The sequence below is a fragment of the Filicampus tigris genome, chromosome 18 (assembly GCF_054856515.1).
Source record: "Filicampus tigris isolate MCC_2025a chromosome 18, RoL_Ftig_1.0, whole genome shotgun sequence".
NCBI classification, from domain to species: Eukaryota; Metazoa; Chordata; class Actinopteri; order Syngnathiformes; family Syngnathidae; genus Filicampus; species Filicampus tigris.
Genome location: NC_141234.1, coordinates 11,342,786 through 11,365,224, shown reverse-complemented (window position 1 = coordinate 11,365,224; position 22,439 = coordinate 11,342,786). Strand labels below are relative to the sequence as shown.

Genomic DNA, 22,439 nt, shown 5'->3' with positions numbered 1-22,439 from the left:
ATTCTTAGGGGGCATTTTAGCCACGTGCTTGCCCTGGGTATCAACTTTAAACGTTTACATTGTGTCTTGTAATGTTTTAGGGAACAACCAGTTTGTCAATTATGATGCAAGTAGGGGAAAAAACTAACTATTGGTGTTAGTAAAACGTAGCTATGAGGTCATTCTTTCCTACTGACCTTCCATTGTTTGTTTAGCTCATTTTTTTTTAATTTAAGAATTCCCCACACAAAATTGGGAACAAAACACAGGATAAAAGGGATTCCAGTGAGTGGTGGGATTTAGTAACCGGAAATTGGCACATAATTAGGTCAAATCAACCATGGGGAGTGCTAGATATTTGCTCGAAAGGAGAAAGCGTGTCCAAATCCTTACTTTTCTCACAGCCATTACAAACAAGAGTAGATTAGCCAGGAGACCCCTGCTGAGACAGTGAATGGGAAAAATGAGGGGAGGCCGTTTCTCTTCAGCATTATCTAAATAACAGGCCGGGGAATTCAATAAGTACCGGCCTCATCAGACCTCATCAGCGTTCCCCAATTAGGCCGCTCGTCGTGGCGGCCGGTGGGTTGGTTGCCGTTGGTGACAGATGAGAACCGATTCAACGGCGTGCTCGGCTGGGCTCGATCACATTCTTGTTCGTGTCAAAGTATTTTATTATTATTCATTCTTGTACATTGAGACTGCAGCCCACTTTCGACGACCTTGATCTGGTAATGATGGCTCCTTGACAGACAACTTGCAGGAAGAAGCAGTAACTACACTTTAGCTCGTCGGGGCTTGGGAAGCTACAAGATATCGATGTTGCCCTCCCACATTACCGCTCAATGTTTCCCCGAGGCTCAGGACACGTGGAGAACATGGCTCTCCTATATTGATTACGATCCATTAATGCCAACTGAGAAAAACAAAGCCTTTCATTACAGCTGAGAAATTCAAGCAGACTCAAAATAAGCTTTTCTATCTCTGAACGTTGCCCTGATTTGTATTTTTATTGTGATGCATGGCCGCTAAAGCTGATGAATGAATACATTCGGAATAGACAGCACTGTCTGGGTTGTTTTAATCATAGACAAACAAAACCAAAGATTATAAAAGCAGACAATGTGAGATTTTGCCCTAATCCCTCGCAATATGACAGGGTTACTAAAGGCAAGTATTTGTATAGCACATTTCGTACACAAGGTAACTCAATCTGCTTAAAACAAACACCTACAAGCGTTTACAAGCACTACAATGACATTCAGAAGCAAAGCAGAGGAAAAAAAAGTATTTTACCAGAATTACGAGAAAGTACATTGACAACATTTAAACACAGTAACAGATAACAGTTAAAACTTTAAAAGAAATAAAAATAGCTTTCTAAAATTACTAAAAGACCGCACTATGAAACTGATTTAAAAATGTTTAAAAGACCTTACAGGTGTGGGGGAAAAGCAAAGGTATTGACCTGGATTCCAAACCATCTAAAGTTGGGGCTGACCTCACTTCTGTTGGCAGCTTATTCCATTTGTGTGCAGCATAACGGCTAAATGCCTCTTCACCATGTTTGCTTTGAACTCAGAGCTCCACGAATTGACCCAAGTCTACAGACCTCAGAGCCGTACTACTTTCTAACAGCAATTCTCTTTTCTTTATTGCCAAGGGTGATCTTCTTAGGGTAACTAACTAAGTACCGGTAACTAACTAACTGTATCATCCCATGAAGTGTTAATTGATTCTAACTGAGGAGTCTCTTAGTATCATCCCCATTATCAAGCAGTAGTAGTCGTAGTAGTTTAAAACTGTGAAGAATGTTATTGTTATCACTGTTCAGCTTTATAATAATTTGAGTGTACCTAATTTCGTGGCCCGTAAGCATATTTCAGTTTTTGTTTGCCATCGACTGTGCCAAACACACCCCGCGATGCTGTGGAATTAAGATGGGTGACTCGATAACTTCCATTGTGTTTGCTCAGGCCGACATGAGAATACAGCATGCCATTGTTACCATCTGGTGATGAATGTCTTAGACAAGAGCTCACAGAGCATAGCATCTATGTGGATTTTGGAAAGTGAGGTTGGTGTCAAGTGTTTTTGAGAACAAAGAGAATGCCTCAAAATTAATGTTATTACTCTTGAGGATTTCTAATACAGTGTTTGAAGTTGAGAAGTGCATCTTCTATCTGACGAAAGGAGGACAAAATGATTGGATGCTTTCTGCTTTGACACAGTCATGCCACCGCCTCATTGTTACTCTGTCCATGACCTGAACTTATTTTGCCATTTATTCCTGTACAGTGGAACCTACACGTTTGACAATGTGAAATTTTCTTACAAGAAATCAACTTTATTTATATAGCACATTTCACAACAGCTGCAGCTGGAACAAAGCACTTTACGTACAACATAAAATAGCAATAATACAACAACAAAGACAGTGAAAGAAGTCAATTAAAAAACAAATGAATGATACTAAGACATACAGTGGTATTTTTTAATAAATAAGAGCTATGTCAATTTTCATCACAATGCCTTTTTGCTTAGCTTTTTTTTTGTAGTCCATTGTTATTGTTGTTAAGATTGTGTTATCTACTATTGGATATCCTGTTTCCTTAATCACTAGTCGAAAGCCAGTGCTCCGTTGTGGTCGGACTATAGGACAAGGAGGCAGCTCGTTTCCAGGTCTGGGTGAGGCCCACTGAGGTTAACAACATTAATGAGAATATAAATAGATACAGGAGATGAGGGGAAATTGAATTGAATTGTAAATTATGTAGCCTGTATTTTCAATTATGATTGTGATACCATCTAATCTTCGTAAAGGGTTGAGGTAAGAGCTGATGAGGCTTTATACAATCAGGATTTCTGGGGCCGATCAGAGAGTTAAAAAAAAAAAAAAAACATGAACCTATCCAATCACAAGATCCATCTTATAATGTATATTTTTAAAAATGTGTTTGTTTACTGTATATTTATAAGTATTTATTTTATTTAAAAGGTGAGAGTATATTAATGAACATTTACATGTAAATATGACAGATTATAGCTGTAGTCCCTTGGCAGGTTGTAACATTTTAAGTAAACTTTGCTGAGCATCTACAGTAGTATTCTCAAGCACTTTTGCCAATGTTTAACAATCGTCGCAATGCTCCAAGTAAGGAGAATAGAGGAAAAAAAACAAGAACTCCAATTACCAATTTTAATGATATAAATATGTAACAGTACTGGTCTTGTTCTTGAAACAGATTTTATGATGTATATGTTTTATATTTAGCCTTTTATTGTGACGTTTGCACATTTCAGCACTCATTAAGACAACAAAAGGAGGACCGAGTATGCTGTGGAAGTGAGAAGACAGCTATTACGCCTGCTGGGGCAGCGAGAACTGGGGATCGATACTATTTGAGCTGATACCGCTACGATCGAGTCCCAAACTTTAAATGTCGATACGGTTGATAATTCAGTCACTTGGGGCACTGTATTTGCACGATTCGTACCACAAAGGAAATCGGTAGTAGTATTGATTTGCAGACTCGCGCAAGGACCACACAAGCAGCAGTGAAAATTATTACAAGACTTACATATTGACATTTCTGGCGGCCCGCCACAGGTAAATGCGTACTTGGGAAATACTGCAGCTGTAATGTTTTGTTTCAGAGCCGATCAATGACATCAATGATCATCGGCAAATCAAAGACATCACAGCCCACCAAAAAGCCAATCAAATCTGTGTCAAGACTAGAGCTGATCATAAAAACGTCTGAATAGAATAGATTTGATTTTTGTGAGACCAAATGGCAGACAAATATCAAGCAGGTTTCCCTACACCTCTTTGTGTGTTTGTGTAGCTGCTCTTTTGGATGAGAAAAGCGAAACAAAACAAGGATAGCTGTACCTGCACCTTCTGTGAAGTAGTGGATAGTTCCTTTCATCACAATGTTAATTACGGGCTCTGCAACTCTCCGCTGACAGCTGGGACACTGTCAGTGCAGCCAAGCAAATCTTCTCACACATACTGCGGCCGCTCTCCTCTGTCACAAAGTCACCTGATCCCCAATCAGCCATGCCGCAACTCCATCGATCCCCGATCGCTATGGTAAAGGGGTGACCTGTGTGCACACATACAGTATGTTCCCGTTTTAATATTCAGCTGCCTTCCTTCCTTGACTGTAAATCAACAACACGGCCAGCATTGATTGTCAATCACCAGTGACATAATTGATCTGATTGGTGGTGCAGCAAGAGGTTTGTGCCCTCAGCCCGGGCTATAGTCAGGCTATGGTGTATTGATCACCTCTGGATAAAGTATTGAGGGATCTTTATTGGTAATTCATTTATCAGGCTGTAATTTCATTTTCATGACCGTCTATATTATTCTTACTGGATGCTCAATGGAAGGAAACCGAGTTAGCCCACAGGGCCCACTGCATTTTTTGAATGCACCATGCTGCTGCATTCATTTTCAAGCATATTTCCTGCCTGTTGAGCTGTCATAATCAATTTACAGGCAGTGGTAGCCTAAAGGTTAAGGTTAAGTGAAAAGTCGTTTTGAATCCCTGGACCAGCGCTGATAATAAATGGGAAGCACGCTACCATTTAGATAGGCCCCTAAAATCCAATTGTTCGTTTGATTTCTTCTTTGGCCAACAATAGTGGGCTGTTTGAAATGCACCTTGGGTGTGAATTTGCGTAACTCTTTAAATGTCAAGCAGTGCTGCCCCAAAAATAGCATGAATGACAGGCAAAAAGGCTTGTCTTTAAATGCAGCCATCTAGCCATCCAGTTAACCATTATTCTTAAGTTTGATTTTTATTGTTTTCACAATCTATGTTTTTGTTGACTTTGGAATAGATTTTGTTTTGTTTCTGTTTTGTCACATTTTCCACGTCTCCCACGTTTGTGCCTTGTCCACTCGTATGGTTTTCATCCCCACCTATTGTACTTCGCGTTAACCAATCACCTCCCTTCCCACATGATTCAGACACATTAAGAGGTGCAAGTTGGTGCTATATGTACTGTATATGTATATATATATGTATGTATATATATATATGTATGTATATGTGTGTGTATATGTGTGTGTCATATAGAGCAAATTTTGAAGCCATTTAGTAACTATTATTACAAATTCCCCATTCCATTCCAAAAATAAAGAAAATTAATCAGTCTTGGTGGAGGTCTACTTCAATATAGTCCTTGATGATTTACTTGCAAAGCTGATTTATTCTGTGTCTGCAACAATGCCATCAACATTCTGATAAATGTTTGCTGTAGGTCAGGTGGACGGGCAGTTCCACTGAATTACAATCCGTATGATTCATCTCTGTGGATGGGAGGTTTCACAGGTCACCGGAGGCGTCGGCAGTGTTATAATAGTCGGCTAACAGGGACAGGGTTAGTTTCAGCATCAGCCCACACAGGCGGTGACACAGACAGGAGCAACACAAGAGAAGCCCACAGGCGCAGTCTGTCCACCACAGCTAAAACTGTCTGAGAACAAAAAGAGCAAAAAAATAGAGACGTCAATGTTGCAGTTTGGTACCTAAAGGCTAAAACAAAGGGAGACCAGTAAAGTTGTTTTTTTTTTGTCTATTTTTTATAGGTTCGACTCATGAAATTAGCATCTAAGATAGCTAATGTAGCCAACATTTAAGAAATGCACACTCTATTATACAGCACTGTAATAAAATTGATTTTTTTTTTTTTGTAAAGGCATACTATTTGATACATCACTTGTACTTATCTTATTAGGCTGATCAAATGTCAAGTGTGTACAATGCTTGGTCTTATAAAATACATTCCGGTCTGGCAGTTAATGCTTCATCTGTACATTTTGCTTTCGGACAGCAGTGAGTGTGATCACGAATCATTGTACCCAATTCAAATAAATATATTTATCAACCTAAGCCGGTTCACACGGCAGGATAATCGATCCAATTTTAGCCTAATCCCCCCCTCCCGACAATCGTGCATGAGAATATCCGTGAATGAATCGGTTCGCGTGTGAGATGTTGATCTTTCCGTGTGGCTGCACACCACACACGGTACATTCATAACTGTTATAGCCGTGATTTTTTTTTTTCTCGTCACGTGTGGGGTCTCAGAGTTTGGAAGCCGGCCGACAATTATAAAATCTTGCCGTGCGAGCCAGACTTTAGCCCCTAGGCTATTGCATCCCAAGATAATAACATCCATTTACTGTTATCATAAGATGTGTGTGGTAGTATCAGTGATGCAATCATTGATAAGCAGTGAGAAAATATATATGTAAAACGAGTCCCATTACGAGGAATATCAGAGAAGGAATATCAAAGAGCAATTTGATTCAATGTGGTATAGAATATTTACACTCGCTTTCTGTAAGAACTGTGCATGTGGATAATCCATAGTTGGACACTGAAATCAGCCAACACTTTCATCTTGAAAATTGAATGTTCCTGGTTGTACATTTTGGAACTCAGTCAATGTTTTGTTAAAAATACACTACTAAGGTTGCACTAATGTCAAGCGTTTGAACAGCTATTAATGGACGACATCACGTGCAACTTCAGAATCTCTCATGACACAACAGAAAGTGTGCTTTGCGTCTTTGTGTTTTGTGATGCTACCACATTGATGTACCTGTGATGAAAACCATAGAACTGGAAATTGTGAAATCTTATTGCAACATGGGAACGCATAGCTGAATGTCAATTGTGTTGTAGTCTTAGCTGGAATGTTATTTTGACTCCACTACACAAATATCATTCCCACTCCCATACTATTCTAATGTTGGGCCAAGTACAATGTGGTTACATATAATTGCCACACCGGGCAGCTGTGTAAAGTGGCCAATATTACTGGAAGCAGGATGTGGGCCAGTGTGTGTGGCTCTCGCCATAAGTCATGCCCCCTTTTAAAAAAGAGGAACTGACAACAGAAACCCATAAAACTGCTTTTTACTGCTATGTTTAATTAAATGATGTTGGCTCATGCTTAAATGGTCATTTGTTAGTCAGATTTTCTGGATGAATGGCCGTGAACATTCACATACCTCTTGTTTGTGCATGATCACCATGAAAGTATGACTTACTGAATGAGTTAAAGTTAAGTTGACCACACATGAGAGAGAGAGAGAGATGGATAGATGGATAGATGGATAGATGGATAGATGGATAGATAGATAGATAGATAGATAGATAGATAGATAGATGGATGCAATTGTGGGAGAAGTAAAGAGACTACAGGAGATGGATTAGCATGTCAGCGGTAACCTACATGACATCACTCTTCAAGTGTTGCAACAGCTCTTCGATCAAGCCTCTGCCACCCACGTTCATGGCTCTTCCCCTCCTGTAATCCATAATATCATCTCAGGCTTGAAGTGGCTGGTGTGCTGTAGGGGCCCTCTATGGGAAATGTGGAGTAATGGCAGATCAATAGTAATACAGCAGAGTGAGGACTAGACTCCCTATACTGTTCTGCTCAAGCCTAACCCAGTTGACTGTGGGTGAGAAGCAGAGTACACATTTGATCTTTTGGCAGCCAGTCACAGGGAACATATAGACAAACAAGCTTCCGTACATAATCTCACACCTAGAGTATGGACAATTTAATCTTCAATAACACTAACATTCATGTGAAAGCCTCAAAACCATGCATGAGATTCGAACAAAGACCTCCCCACCGTGAGGCAGACCACTTCACTAGCTGCCTGCTCAGACATGTTCTCAATATCGTTGTGTGACAATGGCTTCTCCCACTCCTCCTCTTTGTTGCACCTTCGGGCACGTTCTCCTCACAGAGCCATGTTCCGTTTATCGGGCTGTGTCACAGTGTCATGTGTGTCATGCCTGTCAGCAAAACCTAGTCCGGACTCTTAATTTCCATGCTGAAGGATGCATGGACACTGTGGCTTTTTTGAGCAGTATCGACTGTGATCTGTCAGAGGTGAACCTTTAGGGCTCCGGCTGTAAATGGTAGTATTACATCGCAACAGACTAGTGGCAGTGTTTTCATTTTTTTTCAGATGGTTTGTTATATTCAACACAGCATGGTACCATGTCAACACTAAGTTAATAACATTTTAATATCAGAGGTGGGAATTTGACTACATTCGTCATGTCAGCAGCCCGGGTACCCATCCGCGTCATTTTTCGTGATGAACTGAACTGTCATCGGCATTCCTTCTGTCTGTTAGTCAGTGCATCAGTTAGTCTGTCAGAAGTTCGTTGGTACATCGGTCGGCCCCCCCCAAAAAAATGTCAGAAAAACGGCGTCATTGACGGTCGCGGTGTGTGACGATTTCACTGACAGACGAAAACCCACTTCCGTCATTGGTCGGTCCGTCATTTTTGAATGGCGTCCCGTCAATCGTCTGCAAAACGGGCATCCGTCAGTGACGGACTGACGGACCGGTCTGTTTGATATATGGAATTGTGTTATCTCACTTAACCCGAAGAGGAAAACGTGTGCAATGACAAATTGAGTGAACTTGCTAGTAGTCTCTCCTATGCATACAGAAATGTAAATACAGTATGTCACTCTGTTGGACTCCAAGTAACTGGAAACAATTTCATGATTGTATTTACGAGGCTGCTCGGTTTGGTGTACTGTAAGTGGGACAACAGCTGCTGTGTTCCTCAGAAGACCTAGTATATGGCGTGCTGCGCTTCTGTGCTGTACAATCTCAGCTCTGTCTTGAAAGGACTAAACTATAAAGTCTTGGTGTTTCCGTTGTTGATTGCAGCAATATAGAAATGTACCACAATGTTGCCACAACAGCGGATGTCTAAATAAACATCTCATAATTCTTAAAAGCAACGCTGTGTGTTTCATCTTGTTCTCTCTTGGGCAACAATGCTGTCTGCACAGTAATTTGCCATTCAAACAGTGTAGTTGGCATGTGCAATTTATTAATCTAGCTTCGGGGCACTAACGATTGTGCTCCCCGAACTCTGCCAGGAAATGCTGCCTCTGCTATTTCAAGCTATTTCAATTTGCTCGTGAAGTTTTCTTTTTAATGAATCATGTTGGCTATTTGTCGTCCGAGTGGTTTACTGCATTGATTTTGTAAGGGATATTGGAAGTAATAAGAGCACATTAGACACTTAGCAAGTGTCCTGTCGTTTTCCAGTTTATTACCTACCTTAGTGGTTGGTGCCACGGTAGGTTTCATTTAAAACGCCACTGTGCATGACCCCTCTGGTGTAAGTAAGCTCCTTGCTTAATCAGAAGCTAGTTCTAGAAATCTGTTGTTTCTACTTTCTTTTCCTATTGTCTTCCGGTCTCTGTCTGTGTCTCCCCCTCCTTTGCCATCTCTTTCCCATAAATACCGCCTTCCCAACGTGGGCAGACAGGTCAAGCCGGCTGATGGGAATCAGACAGTTGTTGATCCAATTAGAGATACCCTCGAGCAGCGTCAGAGAACATCTGAATTCCAATAAAACAATGTCTTCTTCTTTCTTCCTTATCCCTGTGCTCTCCAACACGTCCTTGCAATAAAAACGGATCAAGATGTCCAAATGGCTTCTCAGAGATGCTTAACTCTAAGCAACAAGAACCCGTAGACACCTCTAAATTAAGTTTCCTTTTACTACAGCTTTTTACTTAAGTGCTTAATAGAACGTTCTCAAGCCTTTGCAAATTCAAAAAGTAAAGCGATACCAAACTCTTATGACGTTCCTCTCCTTGAAAATTGCTCACCACTCATACATCAGTCCATCCATATATCTATTTTCTTCCACTTGCCCAGGGTCCGGTTGCGAGGGCAGCAGCGTAAGCCAAGAGGCCCATACTTGCCTCTCCGTGGCCACTTACTCCAGCTCGTCCCGGAGATTAGCGAGGCGTTCCCATGCCAGTTCCGAGACATTGGGCCTGCTTTACTAACAGTTTGCGCTGGTGAAAACGAGCCCAAACTTGATTGCTCACACAAACAGATGCTGATCTACTAACTGGCTGCATCCAGGATTGCTTATGCCAAATGTGCTAAATTCTAGGAGGAGCAAATAGATGAATTTATTAAACCTAAGATGAATTGCGCTGCATCTTTAAATATTGCATCTAAAAGGCAGGTTCAAACCAGTTCACAAAATGGTACCAGTGTAGCAGAGACAATTGAAAAAATAGTTTGCCTTGACACTGGATTCCCCAAAATTATTAGACTGATCTATTTTCTGTAACTCCGTAATATGCCTGTTTGTCACTTTAACGCTTCTAATTCCATCACTTCAAACTTCACTTTGCATTTGGGTACGCTCCCAAATGTTCCATCATGAAAACCAGAGCTGGGCATATCGCCTATGTGGTAGATCGGTCCGCCTATGGCGGATTTTGTAGGCGATTAACGATAGACAGGAAACTTTAAAAAAAATTAGGGACCAAGCATAGATTTAAGGCTATTTTTTTCTATCTGTGTAATCGTCTACTTCCAGAGTGTCATAGGTCTTCCCCGTGGGTGCATCAGGAGGCTTTAAGGCCCCACCCAAGGCCTGTTTGACCTGCTTAAGGCCAAAGGAAAGCAAAGCCTTTAACAACAGAGATCCTATGATTAGTGGGACATGCGAACCATTTAAATCAAGCGATTTGCCTCTCTCTGTTACTGCAGGGCAACCCTCTACTGATATCGCCATTGAGCACATACAGATGTTCCACTCAGTTTGGAATTGCAGATGAAATAGACCAATTATGTGCTGGCATGCAATGATCAAGTGTTTGCGGACTTTGTGAGACCTAATGGATCATGCAGTCTGTCTAGTTTGTCTTCTTCATATGCATGAAGAATGAGTTAAATAAGTCATGGTTAGATCTGGCATCCTTTAGTTCTTATTCTGTATACAAAGGGCTGATTTTGCCCAGTTGTCCATCCAGAAAACAGCAGTGACGGTGTACATAGCGCTAATAAGTGAAACTTGCAAAGTTTCAATTTAAAGGACTAGATCTATAGTATATCCACACATACTTAGTGGGGCATTTTACTGGGTGACAGTCTCTCAATGAGCAAAAGTCCATTGCTGTCTCTTCTGAATCGAACCTCTTTGTGAGGTTTTGCATGGCTACATCTCAGAGCACACACACACAACAGGCACACTTGAACGTGCTATCTTTGGTAACAGCTGATCAATTTGTAACCAGTACCACATTAAAAAAAAGACCCAACCCCATCCGAGAACCTCGTTAGTGGCTGTTGTTGACATTTTTGCATATTGATTCTTAGCTCAACCTTTTGAATAGCCACAAAGCATGCGTTGAAAACCACTGCGTGTATGAAGGTAATGAGAAATAACTCTTAATCAATTCCTTAATTAATCATGGGTTAGGCAAACCACCTCAGATCTTTTTGGAATCCTAATTATTATAACAAGACATTTAGGATGATTACATGTCAAACTTTCATATCAAATTTTCATAGACTTTGCACGGGTAGAATTGGGCATAAGCGGGCATTGGCGCCCTTGTGGGATGGAAATTAGCCGACTCCTGGCTAGTTGAAGCGGCCCCCCTCACCAATAAGGTGGTCGAAGCGCACACGGTGTCACGTTTCCGGGATGGAGGACCCAAATGCAGGGAGGCAGGAGAAGCAGGAGGTAATGAAGAAAATTTTAAAAAACAAGGACAAACAAATCTTGAAAAGTCCAAAACTCAAAGTAGCAAAGAAACACTAAGAAACAAAACATAACACTGGGAGAAACCAAACAACCCGACAGCGACAATGATCCGATAAGGACACAACAAAAACTAGGAACTTAAATACAAGCATACTGACAAGACGATGAGAAACACAAGGTAGGAGGGAGCTGATTGGCTAACACAAGGGGGTGGAATGCAGACAGGTGGACATAATCATTGTCGAGATAGACACAGAAATACTGAGAAAACAAAACTAAAAAAGCCCAAACATAACACACGGGGCTTGACATTGCGGATGCAGAAATAAACTCACTATCGTCCGTGCATGACGTTGGCATGCGCAAAGTGCGTTTGTACAGGTACACTGCAAGACCTCCCCTTGCGGATGACGTAGTCAGCCGCGCATGTGACGTGGGCAATTGGAGATTGCCTTGCACCCGTGACTGTGCGTCCGTACCCCCAAACTGTTGTGCCGTGAGGTCAGGGGGGTGCTATTAAAATATATTTTTAAGATGATAACGATTATAATTAGTTGAATGAATATATATATGAATGAATTGTTTTCATAATCAAATGTAAGAATCGCAGTAAGTCACATTAAATGAATAAGCACATTTAACGCAATATAGAATATGTAGTAAATGCACGGAAGCTACACATTAGTCCATTAAAACATTTTCAATTATACCTTCATTCATGATTCAACAAAGCAATGCAAATGGCAATAAAAAAACAGGTTTCTTCTAGTGTGTCAGTGAGGTTGCTACCACTATTTGACATAAAACTTAAGTTTAACTTTGAAATATCAGCCAATGTCCTATTCGAAACTGATTAATTTCAACCTTAAGTGATAATTATAATACTAATCATTTCAATAGGCATTTTTATTGGTGTGCCAGTTGAAAACGTGCAGTATGAATCACTTTTGTAGCGGCGAGCAAGATACACGGTCTGTTGATAGGTCGACAGAGAATCAATGTTTATGTTGCTTGCTCAGCAGCGTACCATGTAGCATTGCTGTAATTTAATTATTTGGTGACTTACATGCTGTCTCTCTGTATGATGGCACAGGACGAAGTTTACGCGGCATTGAGATTCCTTTCTGCACACCCCACTGTACTTGGGCTTACCAATCTAAACATAACTGGAGCGAAATGAACTGAGATGCATCACTAAATTGAAAAAAAAAACAGCTTTAGAAATGTCATATCTTAGTAAAAAATACAGCTTATGCTCATTTGCTCATCACCAGAAAACCACGTGCCGCTTGCATCTCTCTGTAGCATCTCTCTGTTGCAGTTCAATGCAATCTCTCAGTGCTGCTGCTCTAACTGAAGTGACATCAGAGAAAATAAAATAATCCACAAATCATGTTAGCTCATTAATGCCCAAATCATTTCATTAAGCTGCACAAGTCCCTTGTCATGCGCTCTCATCACTTGTATTGGTGATTTATTGTCCTCCATTTCTACATCATCATTTTTTTTCTCCAGAAATGTGATACATTATCACTATCAACGCCTTAACATCTGCGAGTGGAGATTAAAGCGTCAGCAGTTCTTTTTGTTGGTGTCATCTCTGGCACAACCACAATAAAATGTCCCGGCGTTCACCCCCCCATCTCTTGCAGACAGCCTTGTCACCTTCCCGTGTTGTCACGAGTCGCCAGGCTCGTAATGCGAATGTGATGACAGGAGAGCTGTCAGGTCCCGTATAGGCCAACAGGTGCACTGCAGCACTGTTTGGATAAACTCACTGTGCACTGTCCCGGAGCTCAGGTGCTCCTCTATTCTGACCACATCTTCCAATAAAGAGCTGCGTCAAATATTCTGCCTCGATGAAATATTGCTCACTTTTGGAAACACTGTCCAAAAGGTATTACTTTACAATATATTTGTGATTATTGTAGTTATTGTACTGCAACCTAATGAGGGCTGTGTGTAAAATGTTTGACTCAGGTAACTCAAGGCCACAAGAAACCTTTAATATCCATTTCAATATGTATTTGAATATATGATGCGGCTCTTGTTTGGGCTCTCATTTTACAGTATTGTGTTCTAGCAGGTTGGTCTACAAGTGCATTTCAATGAAATAGAACAGGGATGGGCAACCTAAATGCTGGAGGGGGCCACAATTTTTTTTAAATATGGACAAAAGTTCATAATATATGTCTCAATGTACGTATGTAAGATCCACTCTCTTAACCCAATCACAAATGGTTTGAAGCAAACCTGAAAATAACCACAATAATTTTTGGGGGCGGTGCAAAGGGCTCACTTGCATAAAGATACAATTCAAGGATGGCACAAAACTAAGAAACCAACCTTAAGATCTCATTTTGTACGTGATTGTTTTTTTTTTTTATTTATTTAGTCTGGGTTTTGTTTTTTGAAATGTCTCGTTATTTTCTCATTGTGTGCCTTGTCCTCTATGACCTCCTGCTGCAGCATTAGTTTCCCTTTCAAAGGCGATAGGGACGATAGATTCATTACACACTTGGCAAAATACTTTTCAGAAGGCCACTTCCTGCCATTTTTGTTAGGTAATCAATAAAATTGTAATTGAAAAAAAAAGAATGTTGTTTTGTGCAGTGAGTCTATACAATATGTATCTATATAATAGTGTCGAAGTGGAATAAGTGTTTGGAAAAAAATGTGCGCGTTGCAATGTACAAGCCAGCTGTAACATTTTTTTTTAAAATTGCACTTTTACATTTATGTAAAAAAATGGACGTACACAAACCTCTGCCTTGCGATCATGTTTTTGTCATCTTGCACAACAATGCAAGGCCCTTTTGGGCAGCAGATATGCAAACAAGGTGATGAGAAAAGAGCATTTATGTTTCATCATGCCCATCTCTAATCACTGTACAAATCCTTTGTTTTTCCTTTAATGCCGTGTAATTGTACAGGGGAGGTGGAGACGTTTTTTTTTTTTTTTTTTTTTTTTTTTATCGTGTAGCGTTCTCATTTCACATTAATGGCTGCTTAACACAAATGTCACAGCCCAGTCAAATGATGGCTGTGATGGCTTCATAGTGGGGAAAAAGGCATAACATTTCCAATAAAAGAGACCGTGGCTGTTTAAGTAAAACACAAAGGGATTATAGCAAACAGGAACGCCTTGTAGAAATAAGCTTCGGCTGACAGATCGGTCCCACATAACCATCTCAGAGGTATTTACAAGAGCGATTACTGTGATTATTATTTCAACAATACCCTCCAATGCTCTTTCATGCGCTGCCAGCTTGGGATGGGCTCGGGTGGGCCTGCCAACATCAGCCATCTGGGAATTTTGCCTGAGAGCTCTATAGAAGGCCAGAGAGGAGGGGCGTGGGATGGAGTGAAGGAAGCCATTTGGAGTGCAGTTCAAAGGGCCACAGTGGGGTCACAGGATGTCGTCCCCCGTAACGCGGCTTTGTCCTCTCTCTCTCTCCCTCTGCAGCTCCCACGGAGCCGTTGCTGTGTAAATTTGCCGACGGAGGCCAAAAGAAGCGCCAGAGTCAGAGCAAGTACCCTCAGAATGGGAGGCCATGGCACAGAGAAGGCGAGGTGAGTGTCACACATGCTGTCAACAAAGCATAGAACATTGATTTCTCCTTCCGCGCGCACACGTTCAAGTGTGCTTGACAGTTGTGATGAAACAGCAAGGTGGGGACTTGGGGAGATAAAATGTTTCTCTTTCAAAGAAACACATGCTGCCTCTATGTCTGCATGTGTGTGTGTGTGCACGTCTATCCATCACATGTTCAGCAGCCCTCTAACACCTTTAAACCAGCGAAGCGTGTTTAACCTAAATCACATTGCTCCACCCCAACCCCTCGCCACCTTCCAGGGCCATACATTGACAGGGTCAGCCCTGTTGTCCACTGGAAAAGCGAGCGTGTGGACTTGCCATGCAGTGTGCAATCAGGTAGTGAGCAATCAGACACCCAGCAGTGGCAAAATGGGAAGAAAAATAACCCTGCTGACATTTTTTCATGTATTTAGCCCCCACCCTTTCTGTCATCCGTGAAGGTGAAAACAGCTTCTTACTGTCCGACCCTGGTTTATCTGCAACAGATTTGCTACCTCAATAAAAGGCAAACATGGGATTATCGGTTTTATCATATTACTTAACGCAATGTATCAAAACGTTCGCTTCAAGTACCGTTCAAATAGATTAGTGCTCATTTTAACAAAGTGCAATACGGGAAAGTGCTCTCAGTCTGCATTTTGAGCTGGCAGTATTCACAAGTCTCTAACTTCTACATTCAAATGTATTCAAACTTTTAAAGTGCTTTTTCAACCCAAGCACATTTTTTATCCAGTTGTTAGTCATTTCTGCTTGAGGCTCCACACCAATCTGTGTCTGCTTCTCAAGGGCTGAAGTCAGGGATAGCGGCTGCACTTCAGGTCTAATTCGCTGTTTTTCCTCCACTGCAAGAAGGAATGAGTGGACTCTGGCTGCGGCTTTCGCAAAGGATCTATCTTTTTTTTTTTTTTTTGCTTTAATTCGGCCATTAAACTATATAAGGTCTTAATGATAGTAAAAATTTTAAAGTATAATACTGTACTAACTGGTGTCTTGGTAAACCGTTAATTGTTTAATTCATTCGCCACACAGGAGGGCCCAAACCAAGATTAAAACTCGCCACCATGCTACCAAGGCCCAATATATGTATGCCAAACAATGTACAGTGGGGAAAAAAACAGTCAAACGTTATCCATTATGGGATGCTGGGCAACCTCTGATTTGTTTAGATTTTCAGATAATTTTCCATCTGGATTAATAGAGAAGTAATCCATTCCAGGTTCACATTGTCATCATCATGAAACATTTATTCACTTTACAGCAGTGCTTCTCAGTTATGTTCTGTTACCCCCCACCCCAACTCTCTACCGCGACTATAAATAGTATAATTTGTCAATAAAATTGTTATAATTACACCTCTGCCTTACAAACGTTAAAGAAAAAATGAGAAGATAGAAACATGGACCAACTTCCAAAAAAGAATGACTTTATTAACATGTTTTTTTAGTCTAGATTTGAAGCGTATCAATTTGCCTGAAATAAAAATAAATAAATAAATCTGAGCGTTACTGCCACCTACTGTAGTGGATGTGCAATTACACTTTCATGATGTCACATGCACCAAACTAGCCCCCCACCCCCCTATTTGAGGAGGACTGCTTTACAGGCAGTGCTTAAATGAAACACATTCTGTACATAACATAATACACTCCTGACTACAAATTTTACACCCTCTGGGACAGTAATTGAGAGTCGATAGTACTAAAAACCACTTGGAAACATGTTCTGACCGTTGAGTTCTCTTTTCCAAGGCAGGTCACCACAGTTTTTCACTATGTCTGAAAGTTTTGGGGGTCAAACAGCAGCATCCGCAGCCTGTCATGGTTCCTCCCTTTATCCTCATTGCAGCAGCCCAGCCAGAAGCTGACTGCATCAGTAATCCCTCATTGGCCATGCTGAGTCCCTGGTCAGGAGATGCTTTGCTGTGGAATTCATCAGCACATCAAACCAAGGGCAGCACTTTGGGGAGACTCCGTGTGCACCAGACAGCTGCTTATGTCTCCCACTGCTATTAGTGAGCATGTGAACACACAAGAAGCAGAAAAATATGCACGATAACAAGGGCGGGTATACTTGGTGTTCATAGCAGCTGAAGGCGGGACACTATATAATAATGGGGTGAACGTTATGTTATCGACGCTTATGGTGCAAATACTCTCTCGCGCAAAATACACACCCATGCGCACCCGCGTTTCGGTGTTAGCAAGGGGTTTTATCATTCAGTCAAGATCCCCTCACTTGTGGAATTGGTCCTGGTTCGCCAATCCCGCCCCCTTGTTCCCCTCAGCTACTATTCCCTCAACCCCATAGCTCGGTGTTGGTGAACCTCTGGGGGAACAAGGCCAAAAAAGATTTGTACAGAAAGATGGGGAAAGGCTAGATTGAAGGATGAAGAGGGAGAAAAGGAGAGAGGAAGACAATTCAAGTTGATGTCAAAAGAAAATAGAAGTGGAGGGAGGGTAAGCGTGTTTGTGTGCATGTGTGTGTTTATGTTGATGAAATCTGCCATCCTCAGCAACCTCTGGTTAAAAAGAAATCGGATTAGCTCTCCTCTGGGAGAGAACCTTCAGGAATGCAGATGACGGATTGCACTGCACAGGTTTCTCTACCGGCCTCACAGAGAGCCTTACACGAGGGAACACACCTACAAACCCACACTCCCACATTCACTGGTAATCACACTCATTTTTGTTACCCCCTCCCCAAGGGCATTCTATCATTTTCTTCATTAAAAGTGAATTGTACATAATGAAAGTCATCCTTAATCACTTCGGCAAATTGATATCTGAATCTTGCTTGCGTTTGGCTTTGATATGTTTTATACAGTGGGTATACTGTATGTGTGTGTGCATATATTATACCACGGAAATTATCCCACTTATCTCTAACTACCAATTCCCAATTTCACAACTTTTTTTTTTTTTTTTAATCAGCACCCAAGTCATCATCTTTGCAGATTGTGCCAGTGGCCAAAGGTAATAGCGCTGTTTGTATGATTCTAAAGATCATTTTCAAAGAAGCATCTAAAATATGTCATTTGTGGCACACTAGGTGATCTCGGCATAGTTGTGCATTTTGTTTTTCTTGGAGGATATATTTAAAAGACTAATCAGCAATAATTTCCCACTTTGGTCCCACTCGGTCTGGTCTGGAAAAGATTTAGGTGACATGGTTCCTGCAGCTGAATCTACAGTCGCAAACTGTCGCAGCCGCTGATAAGTCGCTTTGATGCCCGCGCAACTGTCTTTGCTGCTTGTGCAATGGACCAATGAATTGTAGTGATGCAACTATGCTCTGCTTGTATTTGACAAACATATCTTTAGTGTACCAAGCACAAATGATCATTATATGGTGTGAAAGAACACCGTGTTGAAAAGACAAAAGAGTAATTGACCATACTGATGAAATCATACAGTGTTCCGCTCCTAGTCAATGGGAGTTTGTTGTCATCTATTTTTGATCCACCTCCGGTAATTTGTCACTAATCCTTTGTGTTTACTCTTTGTTCTCTTTCAGACTGGCATGGCATTAACATATGATCCTGCTGCAATGCAGAATGGGTAAGCGTCTGACCTTGGCATCTTTTAATACACTCACCTCTTGCCAAATGGGAACCAAATCAATACCACTGCCATACATAAAGATTAATGTAGTGCCTCCAACTCCTTGTTTGATTAAGTTAATCAATACGAACCTATAATATAAGTTTTTCTTTGAAAGGGTCAGGTAAAGAATGGCAGAGGGGCACGAAAGGAGAATGCGGTTTGCATCTTGTGTGTGGGTTGTCCCTTTGTCGCCTTGCCAAGATAAAATGGCCCTGCAGAAATGAATTTCTCAGCATGTTAAATGTTACCCGTCACACTCACCCCCTGACGGAGAGGACTCAAACTTTCATTTTTACTCCCTATTGGCTAGTCATTCACAAGAAAAACCTTAGCCCAATTATTAAGATCAACAGAAGACCTGCCTGAAAAGAGGAATGAGAAAGTTGTGAAGGAAGCCATCTTTGTCAGTCAAGAAAAGCTCTCTTTAAGCATCATTTATGAGCTAGCAGCAATGTCCAGACATCTCTCCAACCAAACCTGGTAAGAATAACAAAATACAGGTGACCACCCCCGAGGGACACACCCGCCAGGGACATAAATACGATTAGAACTGAAAAAGTGTTTTGAATTAAAAGTCAAATGTCTTCAATAACAAGTAAAGTGTCCAGTTGACTTCAACTTCAACTTTTGCACATGATTATGAGCTGGATGACTGAGAATGAATTTCACCGGGCTTGGATGTTTTTCTTCACAAGTAAGGCTTCTGTCTAGCAGTCCTAACCCATAGCCCAGACATAATTATGAAAAAATGAGATATTGTTGTTACACTTAGGACATAGCTATGTTAGGTACGAAAACACTTTCAACACTGCTGTTCCAAAACTGAATAAAAGGCTTATTCGGTTTTGCAATGACTTCCACTTCTGGGTAAAGTCACTTTTTGGGGCTGTTTGTCCTTGAAGAGTTTTACAATGTTATCACTAAAAGTAAGTATAAAATGCGTTTTTCCAACACAAATGTTGACAGTTTTATAAGAGGAATAAATTATATATATATATATATATATATATATATATATATATATTTTTTTTTTTTTTTTTTTTTTTTTTTTTTTTTTTTTTTACAGCAAAAGACTTCCCATAATATTTTAGTTATAATAGCTTGTAATAGAGAATAAAAGAACTTTTTTTTATGGCTCTGCAGCATTATGTGCGGGGAGTGTCTTTACACTATATCTGAAAAGATGAGCCATTGGGACACATTTACTTTTTAATTGTTTGTATACAAAAACAGTTTAAGCTCTGGCTTGCTTGTCCACGAAAATATGTAACACATCCTAATAACCTTACCTTAATTATCTTGTCAGCGTGTTAAGAAACTATTGAAAGAACTTAAACTCATTTGGTATTTTGGAGCAAGCAAAGTGAATGGCAACTACACATACCATGTATACAAGCCAAAGCAGTTCTATATTTTTTATATAGTCTTCAGGTCAGGTTACGGGAGACTGTTGGACTAGAATCACAAAGCCTCAGACTCTCGGGAATGAGATAACGTAGCGTATCAGACCACCCCCTTTCTCCGAAGCTAAAGTCAAACCTTGCCTCCTTTAAATGCATGGACTTTTCTCCAAGCTCAGCACACAAGCTTGCTCCTTAATCCAAGCAGCCACAGCATGGTGCTATGTAGGCTTGGGTGTTTAAAAAAAAAAATCTTTTTACAATGACAAAGCCCATTTGATGTGAAAAAAAAAATCATTTTTTTCTGTGGCAAACACCATAAGGCACTTCAAGAGACTGCGTTGTGTAATATCTAATATGTTTACTATATCCAGGGTGCAGTATTAAACTACACTGTGTCTCTTTATCCACCCAACGATACTTGGTTATAATTAGATTTTACAATCTAGTTAAAGTCTTATCACCTGTATTTTCATTTTTACTCAGAAAATGTCCTATTTTGATTCAATTAGTAGATATGCTAGTTTAAGAAACCTCCACAAATGCATAATTTTTGACTTAAGGGACCCATTTACTGTATGGGACCTAAGCACCTTTTGACTCCCTTTTACTAGAAACCGGTGTTCTGTTCGTCTTGTCACGGTACTTTGTCTTCTTTGTCATCTTGTCATCGTACATGGTAAATTCTTATCCGGATTGTGTTTCCACTGCAGGATAAAATAGGGTCCTTTGTGTCTGCTACATAAATATTGTGAATCAAAGCACTAGCAAAGTAGCCCACACAATGAAACCTTTGAGGTTGAATAAGAAACGAATATCAAACTTTGACACATCAATTGATGCTGTTAAAAATAAAAAGAAATTTAGATAATTTGATGCAGGGCCAAATTGTCCCTATTATCAAAAATGTATTAATAGTTGGCGTCCAGTAACTGTATTGTCATTTCTGGTGGACAATGTATTTGTCTTCTATACCCCTTCTTGAGGACGGCCCTTCTTTGAGGAAAAAATGGTGCAAAAATACCCAAAAGGACAAAGAAATATGTCCTGAGTTATCCTCGCAGGTAATGTTTGCTGAACTGAGGCCTTATGACATACCATGAGCCATTTTAACTGATACTGCAAGTTGCCCAAAGTCAACCCTAATATTGATTCAAAATCAGCGATTTTGTGCATTTTCAGTCATATTTTCCAAATTTTAAGCCCTCAGTGATGATCGGCATTAGAGGTTCCATTGTACTTCATTCTATGTCGAACATCAATATGTCCTGTACATCCTGTTACAATTAACTGCAAACAATTGTATGTTTGTGATCAAAAGGTCGCTCAATGTTTAGGAGAAGCGGGAGAAAAGATGCCATGTAGCTCTGTCCTGCAAGAAATAATCTAGAAAGTGTCCGTGTCTCTGCGATGCACTCTTCGTAACATCCCTCTTTGACCCTTCACAGGTTCTACTCCTCGCCTTACAGCATCGCCACCAACCGCATGATCGCACAGACCTCCATCACGCCCTTCATCGCTGCTTCACCCGTTTCCACATATCAGGTGGGCCGTAATAAACTGCACTATGGGAAATGGCTGCATCGCGTATGTGAAATTGTGGGGTTTTATTTGTCTATGGAGATAGAAAGGGAAAGGGGACAGGTTGCAAAACAGCGTGCGTTCTCTGATCATTTCCTTGCCTGCTCCAGCTGTGCACGATGACATCTGTTTCATAGGCGGAAAGCACAACAGGCATCTGAAGAGAAGCAGCAAAAAAGGATAGAAAAGGAAGAAAATCAAGTACCGTGGAAAAACAAACTCTCCTCCCATCTAGTTTGGTGACCTCTTCTGCAGTCAAGTTAATACAATGAAGGAATTATTCATTTTGTAATGCAGTAAAATTGCTACTGCTTCCATGGTGAAGCTCCATATTCCTCATAGCTGTGATCTGCGGAGGTAATGAAACAGAACAGAACAGGATCGTGAAAATTGCCTGTGTAAGATGTCAGGAGTGTTAACAGTTTTCTGTCAGCCCACATTTCACGCAACAGCGTTAGCAAAATCTAAACATCAAGCGGCATTGCCACTATGTCCTCCTGCTCAAGACACTATCGCTTAACATTAGTGCTGCTTGGCATGCACAGACAGACAAGAATAGTGCAAGAGAGAGAAGAGGATGAAGGATAGGTGGAACAACGGGAGCGACAGATGGAGGGAAAGGAAAGTCAGGGTAGTGGTGGTGGTGGCAATGGCGGCGGCTCAAGTGGTAGAAGTCGGCGGGATTGTGTTGCTG

The 22,439-nt window shown here is 40.8% G+C and overlaps 1 protein-coding gene across 9 annotated transcripts in view; it reads left to right on the top strand.

Annotated features, from left to right (window-relative positions):
- The window catches only part of rbms3 (RNA binding motif, single stranded interacting protein), a 292,172-nt gene that overhangs the window by 236,826 nt on the left and 32,907 nt on the right, over positions 1-22,439 (top strand). For all 9 annotated transcript variants that reach the window (XM_086014736.1, XM_086014739.1, XM_086014741.1 and 6 more), the window contains 3 exons: positions 15,031-15,137; positions 18,676-18,719; positions 21,613-21,709. In XM_086014736.1, the coding sequence (XP_085870862.1) occupies positions 15,031-15,137; positions 18,676-18,719; positions 21,613-21,709 (248 nt within the window). The remainder of the gene's footprint in view (positions 1-15,030; positions 15,138-18,675; positions 18,720-21,612; positions 21,710-22,439) is intronic.